General features: G+C 41.1%; 2 protein-coding genes across 3 annotated transcripts; both read right to left on the bottom strand.

Annotated features, from left to right (window-relative positions):
• Positions 1 to 667: 667 nt before the first annotated feature.
• Positions 668 to 9,102, bottom strand: rpn2 (ribophorin II). Of its 2 annotated transcripts, XM_044349306.1 has the most exons (18): positions 8,992 to 9,102; positions 8,469 to 8,659; positions 8,209 to 8,304; positions 7,723 to 7,898; positions 7,543 to 7,618; positions 7,273 to 7,407; positions 7,016 to 7,192; positions 6,807 to 6,925; positions 6,344 to 6,449; positions 6,093 to 6,184; positions 5,889 to 6,003; positions 5,472 to 5,666; positions 5,278 to 5,364; positions 5,086 to 5,181; positions 4,543 to 4,618; positions 2,551 to 2,680; positions 1,890 to 1,989; positions 668 to 1,386 (listed from the first exon to the last, which is right to left on the bottom strand). In XM_044349306.1, exons 1-17 carry the CDS (start codon positions 9,002 to 9,004, stop codon positions 1,938 to 1,940), a joined length of 1,932 nt encoding a protein of 643 aa, XP_044205241.1. In that variant the 5' UTR covers positions 9,005 to 9,102; the 3' UTR covers positions 668 to 1,386; positions 1,890 to 1,937. The 2 variants fall into 2 exon arrangements, with proteins under 2 accessions (XP_044205241.1, XP_044205242.1); XM_044349307.1 differs by lacking the exon at positions 1,890 to 1,989.
• Positions 9,103 to 9,902: 800 nt separating this feature from the next.
• On the bottom strand, positions 9,903 to 16,867 carry mybl2b (v-myb avian myeloblastosis viral oncogene homolog-like 2b). Its single transcript, XM_044349304.1, has 15 exons — positions 16,548 to 16,867; positions 16,007 to 16,103; positions 15,811 to 15,882; positions 15,598 to 15,690; positions 15,249 to 15,469; positions 14,997 to 15,129; positions 14,852 to 14,911; positions 14,034 to 14,246; positions 12,991 to 13,263; positions 12,754 to 12,896; positions 12,568 to 12,667; positions 12,378 to 12,488; positions 11,162 to 11,275; positions 10,941 to 11,072; positions 9,903 to 10,833 (listed from the first exon to the last, which is right to left on the bottom strand). Exons 1-15 carry the CDS (start codon positions 16,850 to 16,852, stop codon positions 10,705 to 10,707), a joined length of 2,196 nt encoding a protein of 731 aa, XP_044205239.1. The 5' UTR covers positions 16,853 to 16,867; the 3' UTR covers positions 9,903 to 10,704.
• Between the last annotated feature and the right edge of the window lie 93 nt (positions 16,868 to 16,960).

Below are 16,960 nucleotides of genomic sequence, written 5' to 3' on the forward strand. Positions count from 1 at the left end.
TAATTACAGCTGTTTCCTGCTATGATAATTCTAAATGTCTGCTGTGATAAAGGTGGTGTTGAAGGAAGACTGTGTAACTTTTAAAGAAACAAATGAATAGTTGAACTCATAAACTGTAAAACACACTTTTACTCAGCATAATATACTGAGTGGTTTTGAGACATACTTAGTCTGGTATGACCAGTAGCATATGGTGGCTAATGTTAGCAGATTTAGCTAGATTACTGCATTTAACATTATCCTGTGATTATCACATGTAGCCACAGTTCCATAGTCTTCAGTGACATCACATAATCCCCAGTGTAGCTCCACACAAGTTCAGGCCTAATCAGCCAGGAGAGGTGTGTGCAGACCCTTTAAAGTCTTAATACTCATACCAATATGTGCAAGTTATTGGTCTCTTTAATCCTTCTTGCCTCCCTAATGCGACTAAGAATGTATTTTTACACAGGACTGTTTTCTCTCCATTTCTAAATTGAAGTCTATGATGTATGATATTCTGTCTCTATTATCCCTCCACCACAGCTCAGCAAGGAAACATTTTTAGGGAAACATAATTGTGTACCAAAAAGATCATGATTTTATAACTTTTACTGGTAAACAATCTTCTAAAACTGCACTGTGTTCCTGTTTTTCTCTACATAAGAAAGACAAAAAAACCTCCAGATTCACCTTAATTTCTTTATTTCCTCTTCTTCATTACAAAAACAGCATATCCTCAAATTGCCCGTATTTTATTATTAACAAATTTTCAGGGGGACGCAAACTCAGTATCAAACGGGACACCATAGCTCCTCCTACACATCACATTCACAGGCAAACACACTGGCATAGTGAGTCAAGATGAATGGTTCAGTGCTACCGCCAATGGTTTATTTATTATCAGCCGAAACACGCTGAGCAACAACTTCTGTTACGAGGTGAAGGGCATTGAGTGACAACAAAGAGGAATGTACAAAAAAAAAAAAGAAAGAAAAAAAAAAAAAAAAAACCCAACACACAAATCAACCCAAATTCCATCAAGAAACCACAAATAAAAACCCTCGCTCACTTAGAAAACACTGGCATGTTGGACAATAAGAAAACAAAATCTCACAGGAAGATGAAGTGCAATGATCAGTAGCTTTACAGCCCTCAGTAGAACCATCTGTCAGTGAGCGTTTGTCCAGTCTCTCGGAGACGCCGTGATATCTTAAATTCTTCCTTTTGGCAATACAGACAAACTGCATGTATAAACTGTTGATTAGATTCTTGAACTGCCATGCCATTTTTTTTTTTTTTTTTAAAGTCCGATTTGATGAGTCGTTGAATGACTCCTTGGAAACAAAAAAAATGAGCTTCGTCAGTGTCTTCTTTCAATTTTCTTGCCCTTATTTTTTCTCAATTCTGTGGAAGAGACAAAAAAAAAAAGTGGACGTTAGTTATTTCAAAACACATTCCCCTTCACCAGCACACCACACTCTAGTATTAGTTAACACTTGATCAGTAACAAGTCATGTAAAGGGGGCTGATCATGCATTTTAATATGCGCCCTTCCACAACAAACGATGTCATTTGGCAAGAACACGCAGAAAAATTCCCATGAGGCGTGTCTAAGATCCAAACAATGCACATTTTGGTTCATGAACACCAAACATTTCACTCAAACGCAATGGTACAACCAGAACCATGGGTGTTAGACCACGATGGAGGGATTACCACAGTGCGGGCACGGCTATGGTTGTAATGATCATGGAGGGATGAGTGAGAGGCAAATCAGAGGGGGGGGGGAAAGGGAGGGGAGGGGGAGGGGGGCAAGTACATGTGAGTGAGCACCATCACACAGCCATGCACGCTGCCAGCCATTATGGAGATGCACTTGTGGATGCAATCTATGAGGATGCCCTTACTTCAGCCTGGAAGCACGACCGACTCATTTGTTACAAATGGGGGGGGCTTTATCGTAGGCTCCTATACTTTGCCAACCTACTACTTTGCTCTGCAGCAATCCTGAAAGAGGAGTAAAGAGACAGCGAGGTGTGGATAGATGGGAGGTTAAAAAAGGACACAGAGACTAGCAGGAAAGAAGAAAAACAAAGTCCTCACTGGAAAATATGACATTTGGGATCATCATTAATTGCAGTTTTCTACTCGCTCAAAAAGGGTTAAACGGGCTGTGGTAAGAGCAAGAAGAGTCATCAGTTATTCCGAAGTGAACAATTACAGAGTAATGTCTTGAGTCAGTGTCACAGGCGACAAATTGCTCACTCTGGCCCTCTGAGAGCTCTACATATTGATGGTGTGAAGAAATTGCCCACTCAGATCATCACTCTTGCGGATCTTGCTGGCAGGGTTGTCTCCTGGCAGAGAGCCTGGCATTCAAATCAGCCTCCGGGGACCAGCTGAGGAGCTCGATGTAGAATGGGCACTTTCCTCAGCTTTGGGGCTAAGAACTACCGAGAGGTCTCGAGGCACCAGAGCCCTCGTTGTCTGAAAGGGGCTCGTCTTTCTCTCTCTGGGGTTAAGGACTCTCTAGGAACTATTTGTGCCAGGCACCATCAGGACACGTACCTCTTCACTGCTTTCTGGGCCAGCATGCGGTTCCCGGCGAGGAAAGTGACGCCACCGATAATCGCCAGGTACTTCAGAGTCTGGAACATGTTCAGGTGGGTCCAGTAGACGTACATCAGGCCCAGCAAGGCTGAAAATGAAACAAACATTAATATCCAAACAATACAGCTGCTGGGTAATTACACAATAAGGGTCGCAGGTAACTATTATTTTCATTGTCGATTCATCTGTAGATTATTTACTGGATTCATCGATTAGTTGTTTGGTCCATAAAATGTCAGAAAACGGTGAAAAATGTCGATCACTGTTCCCTCAAATGTCTTGTTTTGTTTCCACCAACAGTCCACAACCCAAAAATATTCAGTTTACTGTCATAGAAGAATAAAGAAACCAGAAAATATTCACATCTGTGAAGCTGGAATCAGAGAATTTGGCTTTTTTTCTTCAAAAATGACTCAAAATGATTAATTGATTATCAAAATAGTTGGCAATTAATTTAATAGTTAGCAACTAATTGTTGTAGCTCTAAAGTCAATTTTGAACAGACTATGAAGATATACATGTTTAATAAAACATGATGTGTGTCAGTTGTTCCTCATGCTTTAAGGACAGGCTAAAGGTGCCGCAAGATACATTTATTTTTTTTTTTTAACGTTTCATTTTTATAAATTGTTTATCTTTATAAACGTCTCACCCCATATAAAAAATGAGGCGACATTTTCATGAAACATTACATTAATATAACATTTACAAACATATTAAAAAGGAAGAAACAGGCAAAAACTGATTGAAATCAACATATTAAAAACTCTTAAATATGCAGTTAAGCAACAGCCAAGACTGGTGACGGCTCACGGTTGCAGGTTGCCATAGTAACACAACACACACTCTGGCATGTGAGTTTTCCAGGTATACAGCAGATAGCGATGGCAACCATCGGAGCAAGCAAATGGATTAAACGGAGCTCAAGGACATGCTGACACGTCTCAGCGCTCAACGCTCCCGGATGAGAAAATCAGACTGTACGATGAAAACGACTCAGCTTACAGTTTTCTATGGAGCAGCGAGGCTAGCTGTCCCAGAATGCCTCATCTGCAGGAAAAACTTTCAAATATGGTAACGGTGCCAAATAAGAAAACACCCTCTTTAGCCAGCAAAGATATAAACAATAAATAAATAAACAATATCAATATCAATATAGAAAGTTCTCTGTTACATCTATTTTATATTCTAAGAGCTGATTTTCCTACATGTATTGGGAATAATGGAGACCAGTTTCTAGAGATATGCTTCCTCAACTCTGAATGATTTCTAATACGAGAACATTTTTCTAAACTATTAGTGTTAAATGATGATTCTTCTTAAAAATCTTTCAATTCAGCAGAGAAGAGTATTACTAACTGGTGTCACAGCTGCAAACTAGATGATGGAAATCACTCACACACACATACGAGGTCATAATTTACTTCTAGATATCATTCATATTGATGGTTTGGTCCTCAGCAGCCTCACAGATGAAATAGTGAATATGACGTGACCTTGGAATCATATTGATATTGTTTTTCAACATGTTGAAACTCTTAGTTGTATGGACTTCACCCTTTTTTTTTTAAATATGTATTAATTTTTCCATGTGAGTATTACAAATGAAATACGCTGCCTGCATTTGTGGAGTTTATTGTGCACATATGACGCCTGTGACATACACACAGCTGACTTCATGTTCTATAGATTGTAGAGGGAGGGGTCAGGCTGTTAGATCATCACTGGGTTGGGAGGACATTTCATATTGAGATTTGTATCTGTGGAATTTCATGAATAATGCATCACTAAAATGAATTATAATTATGCACGATGTCGCCCACGGTCATTAGTGCGATTCATTTATCATCTTGAACAAGAGCAGATGAGTAGTAGATGAAGAGGCTGTTAAAAAAAAAAAAAAACAATCACATCTGGGATAAACATTTGATTTCAAAGACGGAGACTAACCTGCATGTCCTAAATGGAAGAGAATAGTGCTGGGAGAGAAGCTGAAGTTGGAGATGTTGGCTCCGAGCTTAATCCACTACAGAGGAGAGGGGGGGGGGGGGGAATAAAAGACAATGTTATTTTCATCCCCTGCGAGAGCTGCCAACAAAAGGGCTGAAATATTGTTTACCACCTCACAAACAAAGAACTGATCAGAGTCCACTGCAACAATAATTATTACTCAGCACTGCAAATGCCAGGGAAAACAAACACACCATAGCTTTTATGATGTCAAATTAAAACAAGCATTATATTCATGGGTTGCTGGAGCCTCGTTCACTGTGTATGAAGGCTGCTGACTGAAGAGCTGAAGGGCTTTTCTGGGGAAAAAGCTGGAACATTGTGCAACAGTAGTAACAAAGCTGAGGGCTCTCTTACACAGGTTTTTAAATAATGCAGAACGCTTTGTTATTAGGTGTGTCTTAAGATGTTTTGCTGCTTAACTGATGGTAAAAATAAAGAGAACAAAACAGGAAACATTTCACACAAAATGTGCGTTATTACCAGAATGAGCAGAAGCAGGAAGGGGGACAGGATGAGTGCAGTGAAGGTGTTGGAAACCACTGTGGGAGGTTTCTTCTCTGGTTCTCTGAATAAGTGCTGTGGAGATAAGACAAGATTTATGCTGCTGAACTGACAGCTAGTGCATTGTCCTGCAGTGACTGTGATATAAATAAGGAACTACATGAGTATTACCTGGATCTCTGGTTTGGGAATGTAAAGAGTCTTGGGCTGAATGGTAGCTGGAGCCTCCTCGTCGACGAACTTCAGCACAACATCGGCCTTTCAAAAGAATACAACTCAACTTTAGAGCTCGATATCACTGGCTGCTCACTTGTTACATCAGTAAATAATCCTGATTATCACCACCAATCTGAACAGACACTCACCACATTCCACAAGATGGGATTCTCTAAGGTAGCATCGCCAACGATGAGGTGCAGGGAATAGGTACCGGAGATGGAGTCGAACTCGGATTTCCGCTCTGCTGTGTCCAACTCAAACTTGTACAGGTTTTTGCTGTCGGGTTCGGCCACGAACACGACCTCTTGGCCGGTTTTCTGATTGTGCAGCCTCACAAAAGTCTGAGACAGAGACAGAGAGGGTAAATTCATTTTAAACAAGGTTGAGAATTTTTATGCAAACTGGTCACAGCGGCTGGCTTGTTTTTACGATTCTGGCCGACTAGATTTATAACATTACGGTTAGACGGGCGCAAAAGTGATTATAAAAAGATGAAGTCAGCAGCAACAGACACGTTTTGCCCGCAAGCTGACGTGTGTTCATGCCAGACACTGATTACACACCTGGTGAGGGGTAAGTTCAACTCCAGTGTTGACGTCAACCAGCTGGAAGGACATGGCAAAGTTTTGGTGGCTGTCTGCTGTGAAGGGGCTCTTGGCTTTGGAAGGATAGTCCACCCTGGATCATTAGAAAACAACATTTAGTATTCTGCTGCAATGCAACTAGGGTTCAGTAAAAGGGTCTCTCTTATTAAACTTGTGTCTAACCTGGTGGTCTTTGTGCCGATGCTCTGGTCCTTATCCACCACAGAGAGGTCCATGTTAGTAACAGCCACCTCAGTGGACACCTTCACTTTCAGCTACAGGTGACCAGAGGAGGAACAAAAACACAAAGTCACAACAAGTCAGGACATAAGTGCTACATACAAATCCCTAACTACCATCACTGTGATGATGAAGCCAGTGAACTTCTTGTGAATACTTTAAATTATATGTGACCCATTCTACTTAAAACTCACCTCAACGTGATTAGCAACCAGTCGGCTATCTCCAGTTACTGCAACAGTGAACTGGTAATATCCGCTGGCTGGCTGGTTGGACATGAAGTTCAGTTCAAAGACGCCGCTGAAAAAGCAAGAAAAAACAAGAATTATACAACCTGTTCAAACCAAAACCAGACTACTCATTAGGAAACACTGCCTACACAACTCCTCACAATTGATTGACAAATTAATGAATGAATAGACACATCTTGTAAATAAACTGAATGTGTTTAGTTAAACATATTCTACACAGTCAGTGAAATAGATCAATGATTACACAAAGACATATTTGTGCGATTATATTACATATATAATAGGAAAGTTATGTAGGCTGAGCGATGAGGTAATGAATGGTCATTGTTCTTATATTTCCCTATGCTGTTCAGATCATTTTCAAGTTGTGGGTTAAGGCCAGCACTTATTTCTCTATGATACATACTCATTAAGTGTGAAAGGTGCTTGGCTGAGTATGACGCTCTTGGAGGCCACAGCGTACGCAGATTCCACCAGCACGTTGGCTGAGGCCAGAGGTTGAGACATGACATCAGTAACAAGGAGCTGTGAATCAGAGAGAGAGAGACAGTGTCAGTATGAATGAGGGGATCAAAAACACAGTAGAGCGGCTCAGCTGATATCCAACATCTGTACCTGCAGAGTTGGCTGGCTGTGGGACACTGTGGCCGGGCCCTGAGCGCTGACGATGACCGGCACGTGGAAGCGGTTGCTGGAGAGGGCGGCGGCGGCGCTCGCCACGCTGAATGCCTCAGCCAGAGAGTCCCAGGATTTCTTGCTGAAGATGGAGTTCACCAGCTGGATGACTTGGTCCTGTGGGGAGAATATATCTTAGACACACATGTAGAGAAATTCTACAAGCTAGAATACAACCTGACAGATGGGTACCGTACCTCCTTGAGGGGGGGCTCCATATCCACATGATCTGACAGGGAATAAGCAGCAGTCACAAACATGGCAGTCGCCTCGAGTCCCTCTTCAAACTGGAGGTAGATGCCACCAAGATCATCCAAACGAGCTGTCAGATCCTGAGAGGGAAAAAAGCAAACAATGTGAGAAAAAAATTAATCCATTGTGTCTTGCTCTGAGTTGGAAAGAAAACACAGACTTCATATGAAGAGAACAGTGACACAGCACCACCTAGTGGAAATGAAAGAGCTCACCTCAATTTCCTCCAATATTCCTCCAAGTTCTGCCTGCTGGGAGAGGCGTGCTGCAGTCAGCAGAGCTGAGGTGATACTGTCAAAAGAGAACATACATTTGTTGTAAATTAAATTGATGTACTGCAGGACCTCCCTCCCCTGCACAGAATGTTACTGCACCCCGAAACCAACCCAACTTACGCCATAACATTGTCCTCCTTGTTGATACGAGCTGTCAGGGCACCTACAACTTCCTTAGATGCCAGAGGAAGCCCCAAAGAGCCGAGAGCGCTCACAGCCCGCTGAATCTGAGTCATGGTCGAGTCTTCACTAACCGCTGCCAGAAGGATGTCACGGGTTTCATTGGACACGGGGATCTAAAAGTGGAAAAAAAAAATCTCATATTACCTGGTATTCAGGGGTTTGCATTATAGTACATTTTGTCATGTCAGTACAGTGTTAGTGCCAAACTAACCAACTTCTAATATTTCCTTACTATCATTGCAATCAAGTGTAAGATTGTTTAACATGACCAGGATGCATTAATGTGGTTTAATACTCAAATATTGTTATATTTATCAGAAATTGGTCTTCTGATTATTGTAATTTATACTCCTCCAAACAACATTTTTGAATATAAAGAATGAAAGCAGGGCAGATAACAAGAGCAACAGCGCGTGGTCATACCTCACATCCTGATATGGCTTGACTGGTCTCAGCAGCAAAGAAGAGTGAGTCAACACTGGTGGGGTCAAGCTGGGATTTCAGAAACTGGCATACTTCCTAAAAACAAATATATACTTTATTAATTTAAGGAACACTAGTGTAATAATAAAATATAATATACAGATGTAATTCACAGAGGTAATAGAATAATGATCAGGAAGTAAAATGTTCAGTCTTGTCGCAGCATAACCACGTATAACCGAGTCATTTTTTTTTTTTACCTTATGATCGGGAACAGTCGCTCCAAGCTTGGTCAGACCAACAACCGAATAGTATGCAGATTCCAGGTCAGTGAATTGCTGGCTAAGGAGGCTCTGCAGTCGGGCCACATCGGACAGGGAGAGGTAGTGAGCGGGTGTGAGCGCCTGAGCTCCAGAGAGAGCCAGGCTGAGGATGAACAACCCGAGCAGCCCTGCGGACATAACGTACAACGGAGACAAGATGAGCTGCTAGCTGGCTGAATCGTGTTTTTACCACAGTGGGTTGAAAACAACAAAATATATTTTTACACCACACTATCTCTTTCCTGATGATATAACGTTTTATTCATTCATCGAGTTTGCGCTGGCTCGTTCATTAGCTAGGAGGCAAGCTTGCTAACGTCAGTAGGAAGCAGCACACTGCATGAATTTCTTTCCCTAAATTCTACAACAGGGAACTCCCTAATAGCATATACGATGTATAACGCATAAAACACACAGAAAAATAACATTGTATTCACTGTTAATTGAGTAATTCACTTACTAGACCGGTCCATGTCTTGCAGTCTAATGCAGCGTCACCAAAACCGACGTTTGCTTCCGGTGTCTTCTTCTTCTTTGGTTTTACTGGCGGACTACAAGTATGCCGCCACCTACTGTAACGGAGTGTGGAACATCATGACTTTAAACAATAAACACTAACAAACAAACAAAACGAAACCAAATAACGAAAAAAAAAACGTTATAAACGAGATGTATTCTGGATAATAAACCTGTTTCGTTTAAATATTTTAATAAAGCCCTTTGAACCTGTAATTGTTTATCCCCTGTCCCTTGTTCCGGTGTGAGCTGTCATCAGACGTCATCAGAGGATTCATATCCGGCTGTGCATTCTGCATTTCAAAATGAAAGCACGACAGCAGTTATTTCCAAGGTAGCTGTGGTCATAGACACACATGTATATGTATGTAGATGTATATATGTTAATGGCTGTGGTAATCATGGATGTATATAAGATCTTATATCAACATAAGATCTTTTGATACATCCATGGTTGTAATGCACTAATACTGTACATGCAGGCCATGACATGGCCCTTAGTAATGATAAACAAATAATATATTTAATATCCTTTAACAGTGGTTCTTAAACTTTTTCACATCAAGGACCTCTAAACTGACACAAATTAGACCAGAAGGCTACACAACACCTTTCAGTACATTTTCTTCCTTGGCTAAAAAAATGAGCTTATTTATAACCAAAAAAGTAGGCTACAGACAGCGTGTTAATAATAAAACATAGGGTTCCATATAGTTATTTTCTAACTTATCTCCCTGTGCCGACTTATTTAAAAGTACTGAAAAAGCAGGTTAATGGAAAATCTGAAAAAAAAAGAAAGAAAATCTAGCCATAAAAAATTAGCTTTGTACCACAACAGCATGAATTAAATACATATTACACATACAATTCTTTTATTTAAATTCTTAGCAAAAACTTGTATGATGAAGTAAAAACATACAACACCAAATATTTACATACAGTGCCAATAACATGTTATGTACGCCCTTGCCATCAACTGTACACCACCCATTCCTGCAAGCATAACATTTCACCTGTCGGATGTCTACTGTACTCCTGTATGAGGCAGGTCCTCACCCTGCATATCATTACTGTACACACATGCTAAACAGATCATACAAGACAATGTTCACTCAACATTTTAACAACATGGATCCCTCATCCCTAAAGGCATTACTGATCAACTTGTCTGAATTAGTTATACAACTGATTTTTACATATGGAGGTGCAACCTGAGTGTTTGTGCTCTCCACAACTTTAAAATACTGTTTAATTACACAGACACATTATGCAATGTAAAACCATCTCTTTCACCGATAGCAAAAGTAGCCGTGATTTGTTTTCAATTTTACATTAATTGTTCTTTTCAAATATGTTTAAGTGACAATAATACAATGAAATGTAATTTATACTTTGTTTTTCAGGCCTCATGTGAGGACTTTGGAATGAGACTAAATCTAAAAGCACCTTTCTCTCTCAAATTGTCCCTGCTAAAGTTATTAACAGAGCTATACTGTTAAGGTTTTGATTTCTAATGACTTGTTCAAAAAACTGTATTAAATCTACAGGACATGTACTTTTCTTCACCACAAAGTACAACAGCAGAAAGTCAGGAAGAAACAACAACAGCAAGAAAATGTTCCGTGTGTAACATGTTGAAGTAAAGATGAGAGACATCTCAGGACAAAATCAGAGCTCTGTTGGGAGCGTGTGATTTTAGCGAGCGAAGGTAGCGTCTTGCTTTCTCTGTCATTATGAGCTGGTCTTTAGTTTGTCCACACACAACCGTCTCCCATTCTTTTGACATCTGAAGAGAAAAAACATCACAATAGAGTTAGGTCAAAGAAGAGCTATGTGAAATACTTCTCCATTGATGAGGATAATTGCTTTTAGGATTATAAAAGTGGAACTTACAGGAGTTGGGGGCACCGTGCTGGGAAATATGGCACTGTCACTAGGTCCCAAAAGGAAGCCCTGATCCAAAATATTTTCATGCCCCTTACTGTAAAATGACGAGGAGTTCAGAGAAACCATCACAGGTTCTTCCTGTGAGCAAAAAAAGAAGGAAAAAGAGCAGAGAATTATTATGTGTAAAAACTACAGACAGACTAACAGCACATTTATACACTCTTTACCTTGATGCTGTGTTTGGCTTCAGTCTTGGATTTGCGTTTGGATGTAGGCATCACCTGGCAATCCACGACATCTAGGGCCAATGACTTCCGCACTTTCTTCATAGGAGGGCGATGCTGGGAATAAAAACAACAAAAACCATCAGGATGTGAGTAAATAGGTTCAGAAAGATTGTCAGTCAAGTACAATTTCTGTCTGTCTGTGCTAGGGGTTCTAGAGTGGAAGCTAAAACATCAGCCAAAAGCATTGTTGAATGGTGGGAACAGTGGTAGACTTTAAAAATCTGGGTGGGGGAAGTGAATGAACAAGAGATTTCACACTCAGTTGCTCTCACGCAACTGCCTACTGACCAACAGAAGACTGTTGTTGTAATGCCTCGCTCCAAGGTGTGAAGTTGTGAGCGTGAAGTAGTGGGGAGCTCAAGTACTCAATGTTCCCAAGCAGTCTAACTTTCTGAGACACACCTTCTACTGACAACCTGCAGTATTAGTTTAGCAGACATATGCTCAAGTGGCAACAGGCACTTGATCACAAGCACAAACTATCATTTACACATCTAAGAACATTTTGCCTGCTCTTTTTTATATGCCAACACCATACACTAAAATTACACCGTGCTAAAAACATTAGCTTGTATCATTATAGAGCCTGAACCCTGACTTCACATCTGAGCTAGCTGCTGTAATGCTAGCTTTTGTAGTTCAGTACAATGTCTCATTCAGGGTTGCTTTCAGAGGTCAGAGTGTTGTTCCTGAGGTTTACTATCTATACTATATAAGATAAATCAGTATCTATTACAGTATTTGCTATCAGAATAAAATCCTTTGGGATTTATTTGTTAGCATTCAAAAAACTAGAGCTGCCAGTAAGTTTTCTCATGTTGACAGTGTGCAGGTTATACATTGCTGTAACTGTTTCTCCCTTATTGATGATATCCACCCGTAGTCTATTCTAATGTAATAAAAACGTAAGGGAAAAAAGAAGAGGTGCTATTTTACACAGCAAATGCTCTATGTTTAATATGTGTATATTGTTCTTCTTCCTTCCATGGTGTTAATTAAAGGCCACCAAAACAGAAATATTAAATAAAGAACTATTTTACTTTGCTGTTTACTTTGGCTCTCTATGATCTAGTATGTCTAAATGGTAAAGTATACCTTTAACGGGGGTTAAAGGAATAGTTATTAAGTATTATTAGTATTAAAGTTTCATAGTTACCATTGTTTTGCGTCTTTGCTCAGGTGGAGTTGTGCGTACAACAACCAAGTCAATCCCGGCTTCTCTCAGGATGACCTCGTTTATGTCATCTTCAAGGTTAGGAGTCTGAGGCTGTGACGACACATCAGGAGACACTGTTAATGCTGATGACTCATTGCTTTTTACTGACAGTCAAGAGACAGATACTCACCAGAGGTTGCAGAGGTCCATACTTCTCCATGGCATTTTTGAACGGCGTGGGAGTTCGTGGTGTCGTACAGAGCTCCGACTTGTGGTTGGGTGTGACGAATCTGCATGAAAACAAAATGTGAACAATGAGACTCAAAATGATACCGATTGTACGCTAACCATCGGATCTGAGTAAAGGACTACTTACGCTGAGTTTTCCTTCTGAGTGAGTGGGGTCTTGTCTCGCTGTAGAGGTGTTGTAACGATGGCTTTCTGGCTACACACCGGCGTGGACGTGAGGGACGGGTTCTCCAGGTCGTGACTGTCCTGCTTGGTCCACATGTTGAGGAACTGAAACAATGCTTGTTAGTTAAAGTTACTCCTTCATTATAACATTGTGAGCAGTGCCATAGTCAGTGCTACAGAATTCACTGAGAAGACTCACTTGAGATGGAGAAAAGGGCAAGATTTTGACAGGGGTGCTCTTGGGAGTCATTAAGGTATTGGCATCAGGAGACCAGGCGATGCGTCTCTGGCTCCGGCGGTTCAGTATGGAGGGCGGTGTGACCCCTCCAGGAGAGATGGGGATGAGTTCTCCCTTGCTACCTTTGCTTAACTCCTGCAAGGCGCTACCTTCCAGACGGAACTGGTGGCGTTCTGGGCTCGGGCTGTCTTCAGGCAGGTCGAAGGCTGCCAGGTTGCACCAGCCATCGATGTCCTGAGTACATAAGAAACACTTTATTTGTCAGTTATATATCCGGTGTGAAAAAATAAAATAATAATAACAATGATAATAGTAAATTGTTATATATCTGGTCACTTCTCGACAAAGGATCATAAAAGATCAACTAAAAATATACATATTATTGAAATCAATACTAACTAGTCACTAGAGGCTTATTATTCACAATAAGTCACAAGTATTACTCAAAAGTACAATAATGTATCAATATGAAAAACAGCACAAATGATTAATGAAAGCAAAAATATCTGCTGGTGACAAAAATGAGACTAAAGCCAAGTAAGTAGCCTCTGAAAACAAGAACTATGACAAAATGTAACAGTGTCCTCTGCTGCTAAAACTATCTCTTGTTCAGAGTGTAACGTTAACATTACTTTCAAACAACTATCTTGCCTGTTACTATCAGAAATAATGAGTAAATTCCAGGATTATTATCAGCAGTCAACAATCTAAATCTTCCTCTAGATGTTTGTTGAAGAAATATCGAAGGCTATCAGACATTGTAGCTTCTCCTCTCAAGGTAAATCAATACAGAAATGATGGGAAATGGACAGACATAAAGATGAATGAGGCAAAACAAAGATGAGACTACAATGTCACCTGACGAAATGTAAAGAGTCTTCTGTTGACTAAAACAAACAAAAATCAAATGACTAAAATTTGCCTAAAACTACATCAAAATAAGGTGGGGGTACCAGCTACTGGATACACTCTTGAATGTCTTGTTGGCTATTGGGGACACTTACCCCATCCACCATGTCCAGTACTTCCTTCAGTGCTGGACCAGTGGGGGAGAGAAAGCCGGAGCTGTCCACCACCCAGCTGGTACCGTTCATTTCTCCTGAGGTGTCTGCTTCAGTCTTGGGGCTTAAACTGTCCTTTGGAGAGGGGACAGACTGTGAAGGGCCTGGCTTGCTGGGGCTGGCTTTAACACAGGCTGAGACTGGTGTTTCCTGCAACTGGTGGAAAAAGAAGACATCGATAACCAACTGACATTGAAAACATCATTACTGTTGTGCAATACAGATAATCTTTCTGTGGACTTTATTTATAACAAATCAGTTGACAGAGATTAAAATACTATGCAGGAATTTCCTAAAAAACACTAACTAAGACTCAGACAAAAGCAATCTCTCTTAATCATCACTCATGGCCCACTAGAAGTGTGTGAGCTACACACACACACACACACACACACACACAGAGCAGAGACCACAGTGGATAGGATGAAGCTCTGCATTCACACCAAATCCAGCAATGCGGTACTTTCCCGCAGGGTTGTGTGGAGGTGTGTGAAACAATCAGAAAATGACGTTTTATTTATCTGATTCACAGCTTTGTTCAGGCCAGGGTCGCTCGCTCTCTTCATTTACTCTCTAGCTCGCTCAACCACCGCTGCTCTCTCTCTCTCACACACACCCGGGGAGGAGGAGCCAACTTTGAATGCTGTGTGTACAAACACCAACCAACAAATCCTGCATAGTATACCTTTAAAGTATTTAAAACCACCCTGTTTTTAAATCGTGATTATTATTTTTTTAAATCGATGTGATTGGTCACTTACTGAAGGTTGTGTTTTCTGCTCTGGGTCCTTGTCTGCACCATCTTGAGAGCAACTGGGCATCTGTGTCATGAGAAAAGAGAAATTTTATCATACAGTCAATAGTGTATCCATCTTAGAGGAGAACATCACGGGTAGGATAACCCACCTGCATATCTTTGTTTACACGGGCCAACAGCTCTTCCAGTTCATTTGGCTTAAAGACCTCCCCGGCATAGAAGCCCATCTCTAACTTGCGTTTGATGGTCGAATTCCAGTGATTCTTCACTGCATTATCCGTCCTGTGAATAAATATTATCACATGAATCTTTTGGAGGAGGCGAGGCTTTAATTACATACACACACAAAAACATGTTGACAATATCAAACTCATCCTATGAGTTGACCGTTGTGTATTTACCTCCCAGGGAGCAGCTTTGCAATCTCAGCCCATCGGTTTCCGAGCAGGCAGTGAGCCTTGTAGATGATGAGGTCTTCCTCGGCTGTCCATGACGACTTCTTCACATTGGGATTGAGGTGGTTGTGCCAGCGCTCTCTACACTGCTTCCCCAGCCTGCCCTTCAGATGTTTGGCTACCACAGCCCACTGTTTGTTGCCATAGAGATGTACAAGCTCTATAACCTGAGGAATGAGGAGGAAATTTAGCTTGCATGTGAAATACAACTTGTTTTCACTAATAACACTAGATATACTGTACTTAATGAGTCAAATTTCAAACCCTTTGCATCGCTAGCTAACGAGTCGCCTACCTTCTCATCTTCCTCTTTGGTCCAAGGACCTTTAACCAGTTCTGGATCCAGGACCTTAAACCAGCGGTGCTGACACTGATGTTCAGTGTGATTCTAAGCAAAACAAAACAATTGAAGAAACCTCAAAACACTGATGAGATTTCTGCTGTCAACAAATAACCAATGAGGCCCTTACAGTTTACTAAAAACAACAGAAAAGTTAATCAAACTTACTGGTATGAAGCTGGCAATATATTTCCAATCATTCTGCCCCACTTTTTGAACCAAAGCCTTGAGCTTGTCATCCTGTAAGCAAACAAATAAACATGTTTACATTCTGTCTCCCAGAGAGTAGTGATTCCTTTGACTGTGTCAGGAGGCATTCAGACCAGAGGACATGCAAATCACTGGGACAAGTCATGACAATCACCTCTTCTTGTGTCCATTTCACCTTCACTTTCCCACCGTCTCTCTGTTCTGCCACATCAGAGTCAGTGTCTTGATGCATGGCCTCCTCTCCATCCTCACTGAGAAACAAAACAGCACCAATAAAGCTGACAATGAATGCAGAAACTCTACTGGCCCGCCCTTGTAGTGTGCAGAGGACAACTGGATAATCAGGTTTAGCTGTATGGTTAGCTGCTATCTCATAGCCATACACTACTATGTGGCACAGTTAAGATGTTAGTACAGAGTTGGAGTAAATAAATGGTTGACGTGAATGAATGGAAAGAGTGTCTGAAGTGAAATCAAATACTGAACCCAGTTAATTGTGACTGTCCGGAAAAGGGCGGCACAGACGAGAAACCGTGAAGTTCTCAAAAGTTACAGGGTTAGGCCAAAATGTAAATGTAATGTACGTTATTCAACTGAATGTTTTAACTGTGTTCAGTGCTCACATTTAATCTGTTAGTGGTCAAAACAGTACTGCTAATGCTAGTTCATTCAGATAATAAATATCAGCATCTTACCCGCGCGGCCACCAGGACATTTCCCTCTGTTTCTGTTGTTTACGTTCAGACTGTGGTTTGTCCTGCCGTTGCTGCACGTCATATGCGCATATATTCGGTGTTATCTGGTTGTATTCCGCGTGTTTATTGTCTTTGTGAAGAGGTCCGCGGTGGTGGAGGCTCGCTGCTGCTGTGTTGAATGTTAAAAGTCGCAGCCTGTAGCCAGCTACAGCGGGACGGCCGGTCTGTCCGCGCTCCTGGATTTCTATCTCCCGCTCTTCCCCAGCGTACAAACCAGATAGTGACGTATGCGGCGCATTACACATGCGCACAGGGTCATGTAGCGAGATAAAACACTTCCGGCAGGACTTTCAAAGTAAAACGTTTAACGTAGGGCAACCTTCAAATACCAAATTTAGACCAAACTATTCAAA

The sequence above is a fragment of the Thunnus albacares genome, chromosome 4, assembly GCF_914725855.1.
Source record: "Thunnus albacares chromosome 4, fThuAlb1.1, whole genome shotgun sequence".
NCBI classification, from domain to species: Eukaryota; Metazoa; Chordata; class Actinopteri; order Scombriformes; family Scombridae; genus Thunnus; species Thunnus albacares.